Source organism: Lottia gigantea (assembly GCF_000327385.1).
Source record: "Lottia gigantea unplaced genomic scaffold LOTGIsca_13, whole genome shotgun sequence".
Classification (NCBI taxonomy): domain Eukaryota; kingdom Metazoa; phylum Mollusca; class Gastropoda; family Lottiidae; genus Lottia; species Lottia gigantea.
Window position 1 is genome coordinate 1,717,661 of NW_008707425.1, and position 21,464 is coordinate 1,739,124.

The following is a 21,464-nucleotide window of genomic DNA, read 5'->3' on the forward strand; positions in this document are numbered from 1 at the left end:
TACATGACTTCTCTAAATTGTGACATCAACACAACATGAACAATTTAAATATCTAACAGTCAACTCTAAGTATAACTGTAACCTGTTTCCTTAGTGTCGCTTAATAACCATAAAGATATGAACCAATTATCATCAACATGAACTTAACTTATGGGATAACCTTAACATCCGATGTGGAAAACCTTAATATAAGATATGAACCGAACACTATGGAGAACTTAGTATATATCTTAATTCATTAGATAACCTTGTTATATCTTAATTCATTAGATAACCTTGTTATATATCCTAACTAATAAGATAACTTACAGAATATCCTAACTTAGATAACCTTAATACATATTCTAACTTAGATAACCTTAATACATATCCTAACATAGATAACCTTAATACATATCCTAACATAGATAACCTTAATACATATCTTAACTTAGATAACCTTAATACATATCCTAACTTAGATAACATTAACACAAAATACAAGACTTATATACATCAAATGGCTATTCGTTGGGGATTCCCGGTCTGAATCTGCTCGCATCAATAACACAAGTTTCAGTACAGGTCTTTCTAAAGATTTACTAGCAGTTATTCGATTTCTTTTCTAACAATTGAATTATCAGCTAAAATTAGTTTCACCTTGCGCACTTATCCGTCAGCTTCACTTGGGAAGACTTCACAAATTCTACCTAATTTCCAAACTAACAACATTTGTATCTTTCACTAACACTATATCATTGATTTTAAGATTTGGAACAGGGTTAAGCCACTTTTGTCTAATTTGTAAATTCTGCACATAGTCTTCCTTCCACCTTTTCCTAAATTCATTGGGCAAAAATTGCACCCTCCACCATCTCTTTTTTAGATATACATCCTCTCTAACAAATTCACCTGGAGGAGGGAGGAGCACTTGAGCCTTAAGAGTCAAAATATCATTAGGACAAATACAGTTAGTGTCATTAACATTATTAAAAGCTAAAGGACGACTATTAACAATACATTCTGCTTCAGCAAAAATGTTCTTAAAACTTCATCAGTTAACCCTCTTGGGCCCGTGCTCGCCTTTAGTCTAGCTAAGAAAATGATGTCGAACTCCTGTACTCGACTTTTGTCGAGCTGGTGTCTATCAGTTAGAATTCGTTTTTTGACCAAAATAGTGTCGAAATTGTACGTATTTTGTATGTTATTTTAGGCAAATGAGGGTTCCATGACATTTTAGTTTAGTTTTTGTCATAGGTCTCCTCTACAGAATTTCTTGTAAAATATGATTTCCAAGTGGAAAAATGTGTTATTTTCCATTTTTCGAAATTATACGTTGCAATGTTGATCATAATTTCTAATGATATGATTCAACCAGTTTTAATCCACAAGCGTATAAACAATTCCATTTTCCTATCGGTCAAATGTAAAACATTTGTGATTTTATGTTAATGAGATGTTGTGACATCCAAATGTAATTTAGGATGATTTTAGGATTTCCCTTGCGAGATCCCGCCAAAATATCCAGAGAATTTGTTCAAAATAATTTTTACTCCTATTATTACAGAGATATATTTCATCATACAGTTTTATTGTTGTAAAGAGTGAAAAATATTGTAGAGCTAATTATTTTATACACAGAATTCAAGTTTGACTATATGTTGTTTTATGTAACTTTATGATGTCATGAGGCTATTTTTAGATAGATATGTACTACTATCGAAGTTGGCTATCTTTCCATGTGAAGACAATTTCATTCTTGATTCATTTGGCCATCATAAAATGAGTTATTTTGATGCAGGAAAAAAGAATTGTCTAATATTTCGACTCTTGTTACTGAGAAATCGGGTTGGCAAAAAATGATTTCGATTTTTGCTGAAATATTATGTGAAATGTACGCTGCCAATCCTCGAGAAATTCCATTATCAAATAGATTGATATACTTTTGATTTCAATTATAGAATATTTGTTACATCTCTGTGTGTAATACTTTATTGTACACGAATCCGCAATATTCAATTGTTACCTAAATAGATCTAAATCATATCGTTTGTTACTCGATTAATCTTGGTTAATTACTAAAGATTAGTATTTGCGGCAGTAATTCACCGTTAACCAAACTAGAGTAAGTGTAAATGAGTACCCAGGATGATTTTGGCTAGTTCCCCGTGAATTGTACAAATCGACAGATACCAAACAACCCATTGAAGCGTCTGCTTCAATGTAAGATTACAAGCGGGCCTGACAGAGTTCAGACGGACTCGTGCCAGTGTCACTCATTGCTACAGTCTCTGACAGATCAAAGGTTTTTATACCAGTTGTGGGGTCAGTGTAACAAGTGTATCTCATTGAAGTCGCCGCGAATCGGCGTACTGGTTCCACAATTGGTATAAAACTATTGTCTCAATGAATCCGTACTCATAAATATTAATAAGCTTGAAGCTGATTGACAGGCAAGAAGAAACAAACAGCCAATTAGAGGAGAGTTAGTAAAAAGTAATACGATCTTTATAACTGTTTTATTCTAAGCAACTCGTACCCGATTGAAATAATAAAAATAATATAACTTATTAAAACACTAGAACATGCTTATAAAACACTGTGTTACACTTTCGCAATACAATAAAAATAATAACAAAACTTATTAATACACTAGAACATGTTTAAAATATACGGTGTACGGGTGTACGCAATCCGCACCATCTAAATCTTAATAACAAATAAAAAAAACCCATTCAAAATGGAATGTAAAATAAGGTAGATTAATTAAACTAACTAAATTATATTCCGTAAGGTAATCACTAATCACTGTCCTATCAACATCGTTTTTTTTAATTGGATCAATGACTATTTATTTGTCCTATCTACTTGAGAGCATCCCGTAGGAAGATAAGATGATTGACAGTGCCGGGATCCAAATTAGATATTTTCTTTGTAACAGTATTTCCTGCATCTGAAAACACTCTTTCTGATGGCACCGATGTCGCGGGTAGTCTCAAATATTTTCTTGCTAGTCTAGCTAAAGTAGGATACCTCTTACTTGATATTTTCCACCATTCAAAAGGAGAAAAGTCTGCTTCTAAAGAGACCTCGTTGATATATCTCTCTATCTGTTTATCGGCCGAAATAGAATATCCCGAAGATGAACTTACATCTGTTGGGCCAATCAAGAATTCCAATGCTGATTTTTTCTTTGTTGGAGGTTGGTATTCCGTAGCTCCATCGCCAGATCCTTTATCCAATTCCTTGGCTTCTTCACATATATTTTTCCAAACCATGTCTTTTTGCGCGTCATTGAGAAACATCAAACTTTTGTATCTGGGATCCAAAGCTGAGCCTTTGACCAAAATATTTGTTGTCAGAGTATTATCAGACAAGTCTGCTTTAATTTTAGTCTTCTCATTTCTGTCGAGTCGTTGTCTGCAGGTGCCAAATGAATGTTGATTAATCCATGAACTATAGGATAAACCATGCTAATCGTAGGAAAGTCTGCAGCACTTATCACAGTTGTGGCGACCTCTAGTGGCTTCAATATAATAATAATATCTTGAATAATAGTCCAGTCTCTGTCGGCGACATCTAAAACTTTGGCGTCAGCAGATTTAATTTCTGAAGGGTCGTGGAGTACTGCGAGAATGGCTAGCTTTTGTACAAGCAAACTTTTCAACATGTAGTAAGTCGAGTTCCATCTCGTCGACACATCTTGAACAAGCCTATGTACCGGCAACTGCAATAGTTTTTGTTTTTCCTTTAGTGCATTTGCAGCATTTGTTGACTTGTGGAAAAATGAAACTACCTTCCTTCCTGCAGCAACAGCTCAAATAATCAGATTTTGTAATCCAGACCAGATTTCACTTACAATTGCAAACTATGACCGAAACATCTAATATGTGTCCATTCCAACTCTCTCTCACAAACAGCCATATTTGCGGCATTATCCGTAGTGATACTTGCAATGACTTTTTCTGGCACTTCAAAATGTTCTTGAACTTCCCTCATGTCTTTCGCCAGATTGACCCCCGTGTGGCGCTCAGTGGTTTCATGTGTTGACATAATTCTATTAATTGGTGTCCATTCGTGTGTCATGAAATGCACAGTTACCGTTACATAAGCTTTTGTGGCAACACTGGTCCACGCATCAGTGGTTATTGCTATATTTTCCTGTGATTTCAATAAAGTTATAAATTTACTTCTTTCTTCATTGTACATTGTATCCACATAATATTTAACTCATACATGTGTAATCTACCGATGTTGTCGGGTTTCTACCGCTTTTGAATGTTGTCTACCGCTCTACCGGCGGGATACCCGATTCTACCGATTTTTGGGTTTTTTTCCTTATCAAATTTTCACGGGACCTACCGTTTTCAATGCTCAAATTCACTACCATAAATCAACAAAATATCTATCATTACTTGTATCTTGATTGTCGGTAACACGCGTTAATCTCATCATGTAATAATATTATCATTGCCTAATTAATTAATCCCCAAATTAAGATGGTAATTTGATCTATTTTCACCTGATAATGTGTATTTTAAGCCCACGTGACACACTTTTTATAACAACATCCGGTAGATTCTACTTTCGCTTTAATAATAAATTTTACGGTAGCACTACTTTTACTAAAAAACGAAACCTTCAGGTCTTCATAGTATTTTATACTGTCAGTGTCAATCTGTGAGGTCTATATTAGGCCTATATAACATAGACGTCGTTTCAGAATTATTTTTCATTATCGGTAGATTATCATACGCGACTGGATGTCTAATTCTTATGTAAACTCAAACTTCGTTTCATAAAATAGTTTTGTAATTTTACTGTAGCCTGTAAACATTCATTTGATTGCCTGCATAACGGGCTTACTTATTACAAGTCTTTCCATTCTGAAGAACGTCAAAATGAAAGCGGTTAATTCAGTTCAATACTTCGTGAGAGTGTTGCAGGAAAATTATTTAATGATAGGAATGGAGATATTTTAGATGTCATGAATTACACCTTTGGAAAAAGTAACATTGCCAGTACATATTTAATTAATATTGCTTTCAGATGGCTTTATTATGGTATTACATGTATGATATAGGCCTACCGGTACCATTTGATTTAGAAGGCTGGGATCATGCTTGCTTTCTTGTTATCAAACATCATTTCACCTTGACATAATTTTTTATTCAATCAATACTGAAGAATGACAATATCAAATTTTTTTTGGTCCCTAAATTTGAAATATCAGGCACTATTTCTAGAATTATCCCTCATTATAGATTGGTAATTTTAACTGTGTCATGTAGGCCTATGATCAATTTAATTAATTTACATGGCTTAAAACTTATTTAAAAAAAAAATGAAAAAAGAATCAATTTGGAGTTTCAAATCACGAATTTACGCGCTTTGGAAAAATCTTCCGACTTTTCACCCAATCTCCAGATTTTTCAAGGCAAATCTCCAGATTTTTTTTCCTAACCTGTACACATGTATGTTAACTGTTGTGTGGGATTGTACTTCATATCTGCTGTTTAGCATTCGACAAAATTCTTTGAATCCCCAACCAGAAACGATGCTGATTGGACACATGTCCCTGGCAACAAATTTGGTGAGTGACTGTGTTATGTCCCTCCATTCTTTTGACTTTTTTCCCATAGGTGGTTTTTGCATAAATCCAGATAATGTAGACAGAGTAGTAGTTTTCTGTGTGGGCCCTTTCGACACCATTACATCATGTCCTTGTTCTGAGGTCGACGAACTCTCCTCTGATACCAAAATGTTAGTATCCGACGGCGATGATGATGGATGTTTTTTTGTCTTAAGATCAATTGACAGATTGCTTGAATTTCAAGTGGTTCCTTAAAACAGAAGTTGATACTCCTCTGTATGCAAGCTGATTTCCACAAAGATCACATTTAGCCTTTTCAGATTCTGTTTGTTTTGTAAAGAAATCCCAAATTCCACTTTTTGATGACATTTTGAAAGCGAAAACTTTTTGCACAAGATTCAATGAACTGTGGCGCGTGCCGAACGTCTGATAATGATTACAGTGCTTATTTGTTCAACCTAATTAACATAACGGTGCACACGGCGACTGTCGATAAACTAAGACCATCGTGACGAGGTTATTCAGAACGAGTAATTAGTTGAACTTATATCAAAAAAGAGGCTTGATAATCTTGACCGCAATTCTTGCAACTCGTTAGTGTTTCACTGTTTTGATAATTGATGATACCCTATCTTGATTTATTAATCTCAATTATTCAGTCAATAAAGATGATTATTTACTAAAGAAAACAGCTTAAAGACTTGTACAGTGATGAAATTTCTGTCAAAATTACTTTCTTTTTACTTCTTATAAAATTGAGGGTTAACCGATGATCTCAAATCAGACCTGGTTATTCGTGAAATACTACCCGCAATCGGTTAACTGATTAACCGTTTCAACACTAACTGTTTGTTGATTTCTGCTAATTTGTGCCATCAGAAGCTATTTTAAACTTTAGGATATCCCTTTTATGACTTGATAGCGTCGACTTCTGAACTACAACATTTCAATCAAATTCAGCTTTCCACTGCCATGATTTAGTCATGATACATCTATAAATCGTAATTAACATTTTTTAAGATAAAATTTCCCTGTCTTTTGAACAAAAAACGTGTTTATCACCTAAAATATTTGTTTTGTCTGCTAAAAGGTATTTTTACATTTCATCCTTCTTAGTGAACAGGCTTTTCTGTTACTACAGAAGTTAAAAACCATCCATCACTATTAGGTAAAATTTCCCTGTTTTTTTTTACCCAAAAAAGGGTTTTTCGCCAAAATATCTGTTTTGTCTGCTAAATGGTGTTTTTACACTTCATCATGCTAAGTGAATAGGTTTCTCTGTTACTGGAGAAGTTAAAAACTACCTATCACTAATAGGTACAATTTCCCTGTTTTTGATCAAATAGGTGTTTTTCACCCCAAAAAAATCTACGCATGTAGTCAATCTTCAAATTTCCTTGAACAGTTTAGTAAATTTATATAATACAGGAACCAGTTGAGAAAACACAAATAAATATAAAAATCACAATGCTGTATTCAATGTCTCAATCCAATGGGCCTCCCTAGATGACGGAATTGGTAGTTCATCTTCGGGCAAGTCAATTTCTATACGCTCAATTGGGATTAGGGTGAGATCGTCTATTGAATGGTCGTCGAGGTTGAAATGATTAGAAACAGGCTTGTCTTTCTTTAATTTGATGTCTGACCTATGAGCATTAAAGCGAGTTCGTAAATTATTCTTAGTTTCTCCTACATATTGTTTGGGGCATTTCTTGCATGAAATTAAATATATTACATTCGAATGTTCACATGTTAGATGTTCCTGGATCGGGTACCTTTTATTCGTAGAGTTGCTTACAAAATAATGAGTTTCTGATATAAAGGGACATGTTTTGTATCTACTGGACAAACATGGAGCACTTCTTAAACCTGGAGGTACTTCGGCATAAAGTCTGTTTTTAGCTGCTATCTGTGCTAAGGTGGAGTTTTTTATGTTTCGTAAAAATCGTTTAGAGTACCCACGCTCTTTCAGTTTTGAGAAAACAATCGTACAGGCTTGGTTGAAATCAGAAGATCTTGTACAAATTCGATGAAATCGTAAAACTTGTGACTTAATTATACCAGAAAAGGTATGTTTTGGGTGAAAGGAGCTCTTGTGCAAGAGTTGATGAGTATCAGTTTCTTTGAAATACACTTTAATATCCAGTTTATTTGTTTCTGCTATGGAATCTCACTAATTCCTAAAAATGAGTTTATCAATAATCCAGCTAAAATCAATATAACAAGTCTGAGGTGATATCTCTGAGGGTAAATTGTGTACAATTCATCAAAATTTCGCAAATTAGTAATAATTCACCCGGGCTGATAATGACATATTTAGAAAAATATCCAGGTACCAAGAGGGTTAAGGCATTTTTATGAGTTTCTAAAAGATGTTTGATGTTACATTACGACCTCCAAAAATCCAAAAACCATTTGCTCTTAATGCATTATGGGTAGTACTTCTTCCTTGGTGCTTCATTTTGGAATGGAAATGTCTCACTATCAGTTCAGTCACATGAATTACTACTGGATGTTGACATTCAGTTGATATTTTAGCATTCTGGAATGCGAAAAAAACCATTATCATCAATAAAGTGATCTGGCTTATACAAGGCATTTGATTTCCTCAGATACAATTTCTCTTCTTTCTCATCCTCCCTATCCTTTTTATTATTATTCACCTTTAAAGTTTCTAAAATTCTTATTTCTTCAGTGAAATATTATTTCTGTAATTCTTTGATAATTTCCATTTCTTCTTTCTTTAATTCTTCTACAGTTGAAGGCTTAAAGCAGATGCACCATTAATTTTCTTGATTCTATCTTGAATTCTCAGGCAAACAGATATAGCTTGCCTCAATTTGGACCAGCTGGAGAATCTTTCAAAGTTGTTTACAACTGACTGGGTTTCTGATGCTGTGGTTTTAAATGTTACAATTTTCTTAACTTCTGAATCATCCACCTTTAAAATTAGTTCATCTTCACTTGGATTTAGTTTTTCTTCAAAATTTCTTCTAATGAAATCTGGTTCTTTCCACCAAATTTTTGATACGATCAAATTTTTAACTTTTAATCCACTTGATACAATTCTGCTGGATTTTCGGAACTTTCTACGAAGTGCCATTGTTGAGGATTTGATAGGCTGTTGATCTGTTGGACTCTATTTGCTACATATATGTTGAATCTCTTAGAATCTTTACGTATCCAAGAACCACTTTACTGTCGGTCCAGAAGTATTCCTTTATTGGTTGGTATTCGAGCTCTCTTTTTAACATATCTGCCACCTTAACAGAGGTCACAGCTGCCGTTTGTTCTAACCTAGGTACTGTTACAGGTTTTGAAGGAGACTTGGCTATAACCAGAGATGTCGTAATTGTATCTGCTTCATCTGTAAATTTGATGTAAGAACACTGTCCATAACCCATTAAACAGGCATCAGAAAAGTGGTGGGCTAATTTGATTTCTCTGAAGTGCTCTGACTTAAATGATCTGTTGATCTTCAATTCAGCTAAATCAGTTAGTTCTTCTCTCCATCTTGACCTTCTAAACCGAATACCATCTGGTACTTCCTTATCCCAACCTGTCAGTCTTTACATAGCTCTTGCAGAAATTGTTTACCAGCTAATATAGCAGGTGAGACCAGTCTAATGGGTCAAAAACTGAGCTTACTGTAGGGAGTATACCACGTCTGGTCAAAGGTTTGTCATGGAGATTGATCCTAAATTGGAAAACGTCGTTCTCCACACACATTTGAACTCCAAGGGTTCGCTCTATTGGATCCTTATCTATGTCAAAATCCATTACATCCTTGGACCTTTCTTCAACAGGAATTGATTGTAGTACTTCCCTTTGATTGGACAGGAACTTATGCAATCTGAAACCACCTTGTCTGCAAATAGCTCTACTTCTTTGAATAAGATCTACAGCTTGTGGAATAGTTCAAACAGATTTTAACCCATCGTCTACATAAAAGATGTTTCTTATAAAATCTGCAGCATCTTCACCTCGTTGTTCCGCATATAAATCTGATGTTGCTTTCAAGTCATAATTTGCACATCCTGAAGAAGAAGATTCTATGTCACATGTAAATGCAACTGTATCCTATCGAAATCTGCAGAGAACGCCAACCAAATTATTAGTCAGATCATGATCTGGTAAGAGTGTGCTGTTTAAAGATTCTCCATTGTAGGTGTGACTGCAATCAAATACCACTCACATCTTTGTAGGGTTTTTTAGGATGATAAACACCATGATGGGGTATGTACCAACTTGTTCCTTCAGTGTCAATTTCTTCTTCTGGTACATGTTCTGCATAGCCCTTCTTTATGATATCATTCATAACTTCTTTGCAGTCAGATTCATATTGCTGATCTCTTTCAAATTTCTTTACCCGTCCCTTTAACCTCTTTGATTACAACAGCTCTGTTATCAGGTAGTTTTGTATCTCCTTATTATACGCCCACATGAAATGGGGGGTGTATATTGTTGTCACCCATGTCCGTCTGTCCGTCCTTCCACAATTGATCGTAAACACTCCACAAGGCACAATTCTTGACTGATTTTGACGAAAATTGGTATGATTGTTTGTAATCACCAAAGGATGAACCCTATTGAAAATCAGAAAAATCAAAGAAATATTTAGTATGAGTTATTGACCTTGTTCTTGACAACACATTCAATTTTAGCTTGTAAACACTTTAGAAGTCTTGACAGATTTTGACGAAACTCGGTGTGAGTGTTTTTAATCACCCAAGGATAAACCTTATCAAAAGTCAGAAAAAATGAAAAATATTTATGAGTTATTGCCCTTGTTCTCAAAAACGCATTCAATTTTTAGCCCTTAAACGCTCCAGAAGGCACATATCTTGACAGATTTAGATGAGACTTGGTATGTGTGTCAGTAATCACCCAAGGATGAACCCTATTGAAAATCAGAAGAATCGAAAAATATTTAGTATAAGTTATTGCCCTTGTTCTTGAAAACGCGTTTAATTTTTTTACCTTTTGAACATTCTCGAAGGTTCAATTATTGACAAATGTTGACAAAACTTGGTGTGAGTGTTTGTTGTCACCCATGAACCCTATCGAAATCAGAAAAATCGATAAAATATTTAGTATGAGTTATTGCCGTTTTTCTTAAAAACGCGTTCAAGTTTTACCCTGTAAACATTCTAGAAGACCAAATTCTTGACAGATTTTGATGAAACCTGGGAATATTATTCATTATCGCCTCAAAAAGTTCAAAAGAAAGTTGAATATTTCATACTGGTAATTGTTACTGTACTGCCAAATATTTTTATGCCGTCGCCCCTGTCCGTCGGTCCGTCAACATTTCTTGTGAACACAATAGAGACTACAGTTTTCAACTGATTTCAATAAAATTTGGTGTGATCATTTATATTGATGAGAGCTTGGTCAAATTTGAAGGTGATGATCTTTCGATGAACGGTTTTTGAGTTACTGCCCTTGACTTAAGAAAAACGCGTCAAAATTTGTTAGTGAACACAATAGAGACTACAGTTTTCAACTGATTTTAATGAAATTTGGTGTGATCATTCATATTGATGCGATCTTGGTCAATTTCGAATTAGACGATATTCTTTCGATGACCGGTTTTTGAGTCATTGCCCTTGACTTAGGAAACACGCATTAAAATTTGTTTGTGAACACAATAGAGACTACAGTTTTCAACTGATTTTAATGAAATTTGGTGTGATCATTCATATTGATGAGATCTTGGTCAAGTTCGAATTTGATGATTTTTCGATGAACGGTTTTTGAGTTATTGTCCTTGATTTAGGAAGCATGCATCAAAATTTGTTTGTGAACACAATAGAGACTACAGTTTTCAACTGATTTTAATGAAATTTGGTGTGATCATTCATATTGATGCGATCTTGGTCAATTTCGAATTAGACGATATTCTTTCGATGACCGGTTTTTGAGTCATTGCCCTTGACTTAGGAAACACGCATTAAAATTTGTTTGTGAACACAATAGAGACTACAGTTTTCAACTGATTTTAATGAAATTTGGTGTGATCATTCATATTGATGAGATCTTGGTCAAGTTCGAATTTGATGATTTTTCGATGAACAGTTTTTGAGTTATTGTCCTTGATTTAGGAAGCATGCATCAAAATTTGTTTGTGAACACAATAGAGACTACAGTTTTCAACTGATTTTAATGAAATTTGGTGTGATCATTTATATTGATGAGATCTTGGACAAGTTCGATTTTGATATTTCATTGAACGATATTTGAGATATTGCCCTTGACTTAGGAAAAACGCGTCAAAATTAGTTGGTGAACACAATAGAGACTACAGTTTCCAATTGATTTTAATGAAACATGGTGTGATCATGTATATTGATGCGATAATTTGATGTATTTTGGTTATTGGTATTGATTTTTAAAAATTTGGTGGAATTTCTCAGCATAAATAACTTGCAATAAATATATATATCAATGAATTCAAACGATTAAAATTACTTTAATATGAGAAAATTCATACTTTAGTCACTAAAGACTGTTTTATCATTCCTGACAGCTGCCAGTAGGCGTATTTTACCTTGCCTGGCAAGCTATCTTTTACAATCAAATCTGCCAGTGGGCTATATTACCTTGCCTGGCAAGCTATCTTCTTAAAGGCAATGGTAGCACAAAATGTCCATCGTTCAGTTGATGTATACTTGTTCTCATCTTATCCATAAATTTATTATCATCGTGAGAAATGTATTCTTCTTTCAATCCTTCATTGAAATTTTGTTCAAACATTTGAGCTATCTGTCTAGGTGATATGCCCTCTTTCACTTGTGTCCTGAAGGAGAAATGACAAAGTTCAACATCAATATCTTTCTTGCATAAGATCCAGTATATTCATCCTCATCGTTGGGTGTAACTTCACCAACTACACCCCAGCCTAAAGCAGTTCTTTTTGCATACAGTTGATTGTCTGTGCCTGGTATGACTTCCAGTGGTTTAATGGCCTTGATTATATCAGTACCAATTAACATTCCTATCTTCAAGTCTTTCTTATATGGCATAAGCTTATCAGACATTTTCTGAGGATGGCACCATCTGGAAGACATTTCTTGTCTTGGAATCTGACTGTGATTTGCTGGTAAAGGTAATAGGTAGCTTAATTTCATCATTACATCCATAGCCAACAATTTGCAGTGAAGATATTCTTTTACATGATATCAATGAAGTTGCTAACACTGTTGATAACTTCAATTCAGTTTTTGGTCCATTGATATGTAAATCATCAACCAATTCATCTATTATGAAATTGGAAATTCTTACACATCACAATTGGTTTGTGAACGCAATAGAGACAACAGTTTTTTTCTCATTTGAATAAAATTTGGTGTGATCATTTATATTCATGAGATCTTGGACAAGTTCGAAGTTGACGATCTTTAGATGAATGGTTTTTGAGTTATTGCCCTTGTCAAAATTTGGATGTGAACACAATAGAGTCTACAGTTTTCATCCAATTTCAATGAAATTTGGTGTGAATATTTATAATGATGAGATCTTGGACAAGTTCGAATTTGGCTATCTTTCGATGAATGGTTTTTGAGTTATGGCCCTTGACTTATGAAAAACGCATCAAAATTTGGCTGTGAACACAATAGAGACTGCAGTTTTCATCCAATTTCAATTAAATTTGGTGTGAATATTTATAATGATGAGATCTTGGACAAGTTCGAATTTGGCTATCTTTCGATGAAGGTGTTTGAGTTATTGCCCTTGACTTATGAAAAACGCATCAAAATTTGGCTGTGAACACAATAGAGACTGTCAAAATTTGGTTGTGAACATAATAAAGAATACAGTTTTCATCCAATTTAAATGAAATTTGGTGTGATCATTTATAATGATGAGATATAGTCAAGATTAAATTTGACAATTTTTCGGTATTTGAGTCATTTCCCTTGACTTAGTAAAACCAGTCAAAATTTGTTGGTGATAGAGGTGACAGTTTATGTCAGAATTTTATTAAATAATGTGTGTTTGTTTAATTCAACAATATCTTGCACAAATCAGATTTTTGGTATGACTTGACACAGATATGTGACTGCCCTTGATATACTGAAAATGTATCAGGAAAGTGGGCGTATCTTGCTAGACAACCACTTATCTGTTTTTGAAGTAATCATTATCATGCAGTGCTGTGGGGTGAAATCCATGACAGCAGTCCTTCATATGTCCGAGCTTGAGACAACCACTCCATGGAGATTTATTTCTGGTAAAATTTAGTTGGTTTATAAGGGTCATTTTGTTAAATTCTTCATAGTAATCTATTTCATGTTTTTCATTACACTAGACACATATCAATTTCTTTTCTTCCAATGAACTGGAATCTGGATTGTGTTCTTCAGCCATTGTAGACATGGTTCTCTTGTCATATCGATTGCTTTGCTTCTTAGCAGTATGATGTGTAGATGTGACTTGATTTCAAGCTTTTCTCACTTCTTTCTCAATAAATTCACAGAACCTTGCAAATGACGGAAATTTCTTGGACCTCATATGCTCTAGATCTTCATTCTCATCATAGGTACATTCATCTCCAATTCTGCACCATAGTTGAACAATGTTATATGGAAACTTTGCAAGTTTTTCATCTTGTTCATTTAAAGAGATCAAGTAAGGTGTTGAGTCCATTGCAACATGACAACTTTGAAGAAAGTTCTGGTCCGTCATTGCTTTTAACTTCTGGCCATTCTTCTATCTTCTTTCTGAATCTAGTTAAAATGAGAAAAGGATCTACAAACAGTTTATTTAAGATAGATTGAGCCTTTAAATAAGCCTTTGCAGAGTCTAGTGATAATTGTTCATTTATAGCTTCTTTTGCTATTCCAGATGTATCTTCCTAGGTAATATAAAAGTTCTGATGGTTCTTTGGTTTGCGTTTCAATAAAAGCTTTGAAAGATTCACTCCAGGTTGGAAATTTCATCTCATCGCCACAAAAAACATCAGGTTCCGGACGTGGTAATGAATCACAATCATTTCTTTTAATTAAAAGATCTGTTAATATTGAAATTGGATCTGAATTTGAATTTGGCGTAATGATTTCGTTTGCATGACATGGTGTTTGAGACATATAATGAGGAACCAAATTAGAAGCATCTACATTTGGAACATCTGAATTTGAAACATTGAAATTTGGAGCATTAAAACCATGCACATTTGAATTGACAACATGTTCATGAGAAACATTGAAATTCAAGACATGATCATTAGGAACTTTTGCAATTTAGAGCATTCAAATTACATACATTTGAATTTGGAAAATTTACATTTGTTATAAAATATGGCCTTACATAATCATTCAATCTTAAAACATTTTCAGCAATTTTGGTTCTTTTACATCAATTGGGTATGAATCAGCTGGATTTGGATCAGCACATCAAGTGCTATCAATTGTTACTAAATCTGTATTCACCAAGGTAGCATGATTAGCTTGATCAGTCAAATAGTGATCTAACACCTGTCTAGACCATGACTAGAACAGATTTCACCCTATGTCTGGCAGAAACCTATATTTGTATGATTAAACTATACTTCTTACATAAATACAAACGTCAGACTATGAGTGGCAAAGACCAGCCATACTTGTTGGACAATATAAATTTCTGACTAAATGTAACCAGAAACCTGCAATGTTTAGGATTATGTAAGGCAAACACTTCTGTTTATGTATGAATTTCAGACTATTTGTGGCAGAAAGCCACAATACTTCTCACTGATTACACATTTCTGATGATGAGTGGCAAAAAGTCTACCATACTTCTTAAAAAGTGCACTTTTCAGACTATGTGTGACTTAATCCAACAAAACCTTTTGAAAAGTACAAATTTCAGACAATTTGTGGCTTAAACAAACAGTACTTCTTGAAAAGTACACTTTCAAACTATGTGGGACTTTAACCAACAGTACTTTTTGAAAAGTACATTTTTATACCCCCACATGAAATGGGGGGGCGTATATTGCCGTCAACTCATTCCGTCGGTCCATCCATCCGTCCACAATTGCTCGTAAACACTCTACAAGGCACAATTCTTGACTGATTTCTACGAAACTTGGTATGGTTGTTTGTAATCACCCAAGGATGAACCCTATTGAAAATCAGACATATCGAAAAATATTTACTATGATTAATTGCCTTGTTCTTCAAACGCTCGTAAACACTCTAGAAGGTGCAATTCATGATGGATTTTGATGAAACTTGGTATGTGTGTTCGTTATTGCCCAAGGATAAACCCTATCGAAAATCAGAAAAATTGAAAAATATTTAGTATGAGTTATTGCCCTTGTTCTTGAAAACGCGTTAAAATTTTAGCTTGTAAACGCTCTTAGAAGGGACAATTCTTGACGGATTTTGACGAAACTTGGCATGAGTGTTTGTTATTACCCAAGAATAAACCCTATTGAAAATCAGATATTGCCCTTGCTATTGAAAAAGCGTTCAATTTTTAGCACGTAATTACTTTGATGAAACTTGGTGTGAATGTTTGTAATCACCCAAGGATAAACCCTATTGAAAATCAGAAGAATTGAAAAATATTCAGTATGAGTTATTGTCCTTGTTCTTGAAAACGCTTTCAAATTTAGCTCTTAAACACTAAAAGGCATGATTCTTTCTGGATTTTGACAAAACTTGGTTTTATTATTCATTACCACACTGAAGATTGAATATTTGTCTTCTAGAGTTTTCACATGCTAAAGATCGAACACGTTTTCAAGAACTAGGGCAATAACTCATACTCAATATTATTCAATATCGCCCTAAAGAGTTCAAAAAAAGTGTATGACTGAAGGTTGAATATTTCATACTGGTGATTGTTACTGTACTGCTAAATATTTATGTTCAAAATCAAAGCTGCCAGTGGGCAAACCTGGAGCATAACCTTTTATATAAATTTCACTCCAATGATATCAAGAACGAGATTGTTTAAATAAAACAAAGCTATCTTTCCACTATTGACGGCAGAGATATTATGTGAGAAGGCATGTGCAGACTCCGGAGATGTCATATTTCAAAGAGTGAAATGGTGACAAATAAGGATTTAACAGCTTGAACAGGGTGGGATAATTCAACCAAAGCACCAACTCACTGGGCACATGATATCTCTGCCGTCAACAGTGGAATAAAACTACAATCAAACTTCACGTTACAGGTAAGTCTCGTTTAATTTATAAATTTTATTCCACTGATTGACTAAACCGAGATGTCAGTAAACAATTCAAGTAAACTATATTGTCTATATAGACTGTCATGCTTTACAAGCAAGCAAAAATCTTTTCTGAAAACACACCATCATTTGTCACTGGCTTATCGTAATATTTACGAAAAGTTGATTCACGAGACCAACCACCAGTAAGTAAAATCGTAGAGACTGACACATTACACCTATTGGCAGAACTAGTAGATGCAGATCTTACTGAGTAAGGTGTGAATATTGATACATATATTCATTGTAAACTGTTAGTACACAAAGGCGACGATCTGGAGCATAACCTTTTATATAGATTTCACTCCAATGATATCAAGAACGAGATTGTTTAAATAAATCAACAAAACAAACTTTAAGACTATTAGCAGTCACTGACACATTCCTTGTGTCTATGAAATGCAGGGATTGTATTTTTTATCCAGTCAGCAAAGCCAACAAGTTTAAACGTTAAATGCTTCAACGTCAGGAGTTCAACTGGAGACAGTTTTTTCAAATACTTTAATACCAAATCACAATCCCAAGTAACTTTATTCTTGGGCAACGAAGGACGAAGATTAAACACTCCCTTCATAAACGAGAAATCACAGGTAAAGATCCAACAGGCTTATTGTCAATTGAAATAAAAGTAGATAATGCAGATCTTGCAGCATTTAAGGCACTATACATTAGTCCTTCATTAAATAGAAGAGTTAGAAAGTCAATCTCAAATTCTAAATTAGGTTCAAAGTGATCCACAGATTTCCTATCTGCAAACAACAACCATCTTTTGATGTAAGAGGTGTACTGGGTTTTGGTGGATTCTCTCCACGATGACAGCAAAATCTTCCTAACTTCTTCTCAAGACTCTACTCATAACACTTCCTGTCCTGAGACTAGCACGGCTAATAACTTCATTCGTGGTAATTCTTGAGTCTCTGATAGGATGACTGAGAATGTCTTCTACACTAGGCAATAATATAGGAAATTCAATGAACATTTATTTTAATTAATTTGGTAAACCAATACTGATTTACCCACCATGGCACAATAAGTATGCCTGACACTTGGTCTGATTGGATTTTTGTCAAAATTGAACCAATTACACAAGAAGGGGGAAAAGCATTAAATCCATTTTCCCATGCTTTAGAAAAGGCAGTGACAGCTAAAGTATTTGGATCTGGCTTATAGGAATAAAATTTTTCAACTTTATTATTAAGTCTAGAAGCCAACAAATCTATATTTGTAGCACCAAAGACATTAGAAATCTTAGCGAAAATGTCAGAATCTAAGACTCATTCCATTTTTTCATGCTTAGAGTGACTTTGCTTGTCTGCATCAACATTTAGAGAGCCAGGCAAATGGTTAGCAGTTAATGTGATATTTCTCTCTATACACCATATAAATACATCTCTGGCTATTTCATATTGCCCCCTCCCCCCCCCCCCTCTTTTCATTTATATAAGGGACAGCTGTAGTATTGTCAATCAAAAGTAAAATATGCACATTTCTTAATGTATGACATAAAGCAAGCAAAGTATACTATATATATATATATATATATATAATATTATTGGCCCACCAATATAAGTCAGCCTCACAACCTGAATTAATAGCAATGGTGCTTTCAAAATTTCCCAAACTTTTACTCAGAGCTGAAGATTTGAGTATAACACACCTTCTGTAAGACAATTGTCCATATGGTACAGCGGGAAATGCTGTGCACAGCCATCTGACCAAATATCTTGGCAAATTGTCTTATGGAAAGTTTTTGCTTTGCAATTAAAAGCGAACAATCAGATTTTAATTTATGAGCTCTTTGACAGGCACAGTATAGTAAGTCTTGCACCAATCAACTGAGGCCATGATATCCTTAAAAGTGATATCATTTTAGTTTTCAATTCTCAATTTTTAATGTTTTTTGCTTTATTTGACCTTTCGTGACCTTTGACCTTGAATAACTCAAAAACGCCCCCTGACCCGGCACTTAACCTCCCAGATTCGGATTCCTGAGGAAAAATTAACTCAGATTTTGTGCCCTCTCGGGTGACAATACTCCCCCTTCTCCCTCTGGTCTATCATATGGGAGCCGCGGTGGCTCAGAGAGTTAGACGCTTGCTCACTAACCTGAAGGTTCAGGGTTCAATCCCGTCATAGGTCGAGATAATACCTTTGGATTTTTCAACGCGGTTTCCCCCTGTCAGTGATGCAGGTAAAAGGGGCTGACATGGAAAAAGCGTCTAGTCGTTCGGATGGGACAATAAACCGAGGCCCCGTGTGCTACAGGCTGTGCACGTAAAAGATCCCTCGACAGTTGGAAATCGAAAAAGAGCAGGCTAATGCCACTGTCCTGGCAAAATTTCCCTCATGGCACCCTGCATGGCGTTGCCCGTCTTCATTAGCCCACAAGGTGCAGAAGAGTAGGACGTAAAACTCCATTCATTTCATTTTTTCATTTCTGGTCTATCATATAAACAAGGATTAGCAAAAACTGTTCCCAAAAATGTATTTATGTTAAGGTCAAAAACTTTCACAGAGCGTCTTATTGAAAAGAATTCAAGAGAATTGTTAAACACCTACCAAATAACACACAATTGAGAGTCAATTCAAATGGATTTATTTTCACAAAAAAGGACAAAATTAATATTGAGATATAGCTAAATAGAGATACATCCATTGAACAGAATTTACAAGTTATGACTTTGAATGTTTGTGGATTAAAATCGAAATTATTATCAAATGACTTTGAACATTATATAGCCAATTGTGATTTAGTTTGTTTAAGTGAAAGTAAAACTAACTCATTAGATTTAATTGACATAGATAGATTTAGAACAGTAATGAAATCTAGAAAGAGTGGAAATAGAAGCGCAGGTCGTTTTGCACTACTTGTTAGAAAGAACCTTTTTGACTATCTAATATATAACTTATATAACTTATATATGTATCCTAAATAAAACTGATGATGAGTTCTTGTTGTGGTTCTCATTGGAAAACAGTCCTTTTGGACATGAACTATTATTCTGTGCTGCCTATATTCCTCCCTGTAACTCTGGCTATTGTTCGACTCAAATGTTTTATTCATTGGAGGCGAATGATTTTAAATTTTGTACACGTCAAACTAAATTCTGTCTAATGGGAGACTTTAATGCTAGATCTGGTGAGATAAATGATTTTCTTATAAACGAAGATTTGGATGACAGAGAATTAGACGAATGTATGAAAGAGAAGACTGAAATCAAACTCAAACTAGAATCCTTTGATGTGCCTCTTTACAGGCGAGATGAAGATAAAACAGTGAATACTTATGGAGAACGTCTTGTAGAATTGTGCATAAACTTAGGGATCTATATAGTAAATGGAAGATGTGGTGATGGAAATAACATTTTGTCAACTACATGTGCAGACTGTTCGGTCGTGGATTCGTAATTTGTTCAACAGACAAATTTAAGTGCATCTCAGACTTTTCAGTACGTGAATTAAACCCACTATTTTCAGATAAACACAATCCAAAATCTAAAATCTAAAATCTAAAATCGTTTTCATGCAGAAACCAACAGATCGTGACCAATGTGGCAGAATTCAACAGAATAGATTGGGATCAAGATAAATGTCTGGATTTTGCTAATTCTATCGATAGAGTTAAACTAGACTCCAATAACTGATGAACTAAATAACCTCAATATGAAAGCTATCAATCAAATAGACAAAGATGAAATGTCTTTTAAAATTGGAGAACTGTATGGTATAAGTGCTAAGTCAAATAATATTGCCATAACAGTGAAAATCGAAAACGTATTTGTGAAAATAAGCCTTGGTTCAATGAAAACTGTATAAAAGAAAAATGTTTTTCGCTGCTCAAAATAATTTCACTTTTTTTTATTTGTAATATAATAATATTAATGTTCTCTTAATGATAATAGCAGTTCTCTCTCTAATTAATAAGAATAATACTCTCATAATGTTTTTATCTAAATGATCATACTCTATTCAATATACTAATATCATAATAATAATCTTTTATGAAATAATATGCTAATATTCTATCTTTATAACTTTTTAACACAATATAATGTTCCCGTAATGTAATAGTTGAAATGTTTTGTATTTTAATTCACATATTTTCCATGAATTAAAGTCTTAAAGTCAAGTGTGTAATTCGAGTGTAATTATATACTTGATTTATTTATGAGAGTTTTAATTTTCTTTTTTCACACCAGGGTTGAAGCTAACAAGCTAGAAGTTTCAAAAGATCCAAAAGCCAAGGGATAAAGTCTCATGCCATACTCCAGGCTGTTGACGGTTCTCATTGCTATTGATTTAAAAAATATTGTGGAAAGACTATCAAACATTAAAATTCTATGAACATCAATTCTGACAGCTGCCAGTTGGCGTATGTTACCTTACATGGCAAGCTATCTTAAACTTACCTTATTGTTACCTTGCATGGCACATTAAATGTTCTTATCTTTTATAAACAACTCCAATTTGTTAAATTCTTTTAATGTTTTTTCAGGGATCTTTAGCATATGTTCCTCAAGAAGCCTGGATCCAAAATGCTACTGTTCTTGACAATATTATATTTGGCAATGGTTTAGACTATACAAAGTATAACAAAACAATTGATGCTTGTGCACTACGTTCTGATCTTGACATACTACCAGGTGGTGAAAAAACAGAGATTGGAGAAAAA

At 34.2% G+C, this 21,464-nt stretch overlaps 2 protein-coding genes across 2 annotated transcripts; one reads left to right on the top strand and one right to left on the bottom strand.

Annotated features, from left to right (window-relative positions):
* Positions 1-2,843: 2,843 nt before the first annotated feature.
* Positions 2,844-3,649, bottom strand: LOTGIDRAFT_157161 (hypothetical protein; the record flags this gene model as incomplete). Its single annotated transcript, XM_009048940.1, has 3 exons — positions 2,844-3,089; positions 3,132-3,452; positions 3,485-3,649. The coding sequence occupies 3 exons, from the start codon at positions 3,647-3,649 to the stop codon at positions 2,844-2,846; spliced, it is 732 nt and encodes a 243-aa protein (XP_009047188.1).
* A 17,635-nt stretch (positions 3,650-21,284) lies between these two features.
* On the top strand, positions 21,285-21,464 carry LOTGIDRAFT_80543 (hypothetical protein; the record flags this gene model as incomplete). The annotated part of the gene is made up of 1 exon (XM_009048941.1): positions 21,285-21,464. A coding segment is annotated over one exon (180 nt), but the record flags the coding sequence as incomplete, so codon positions are not given.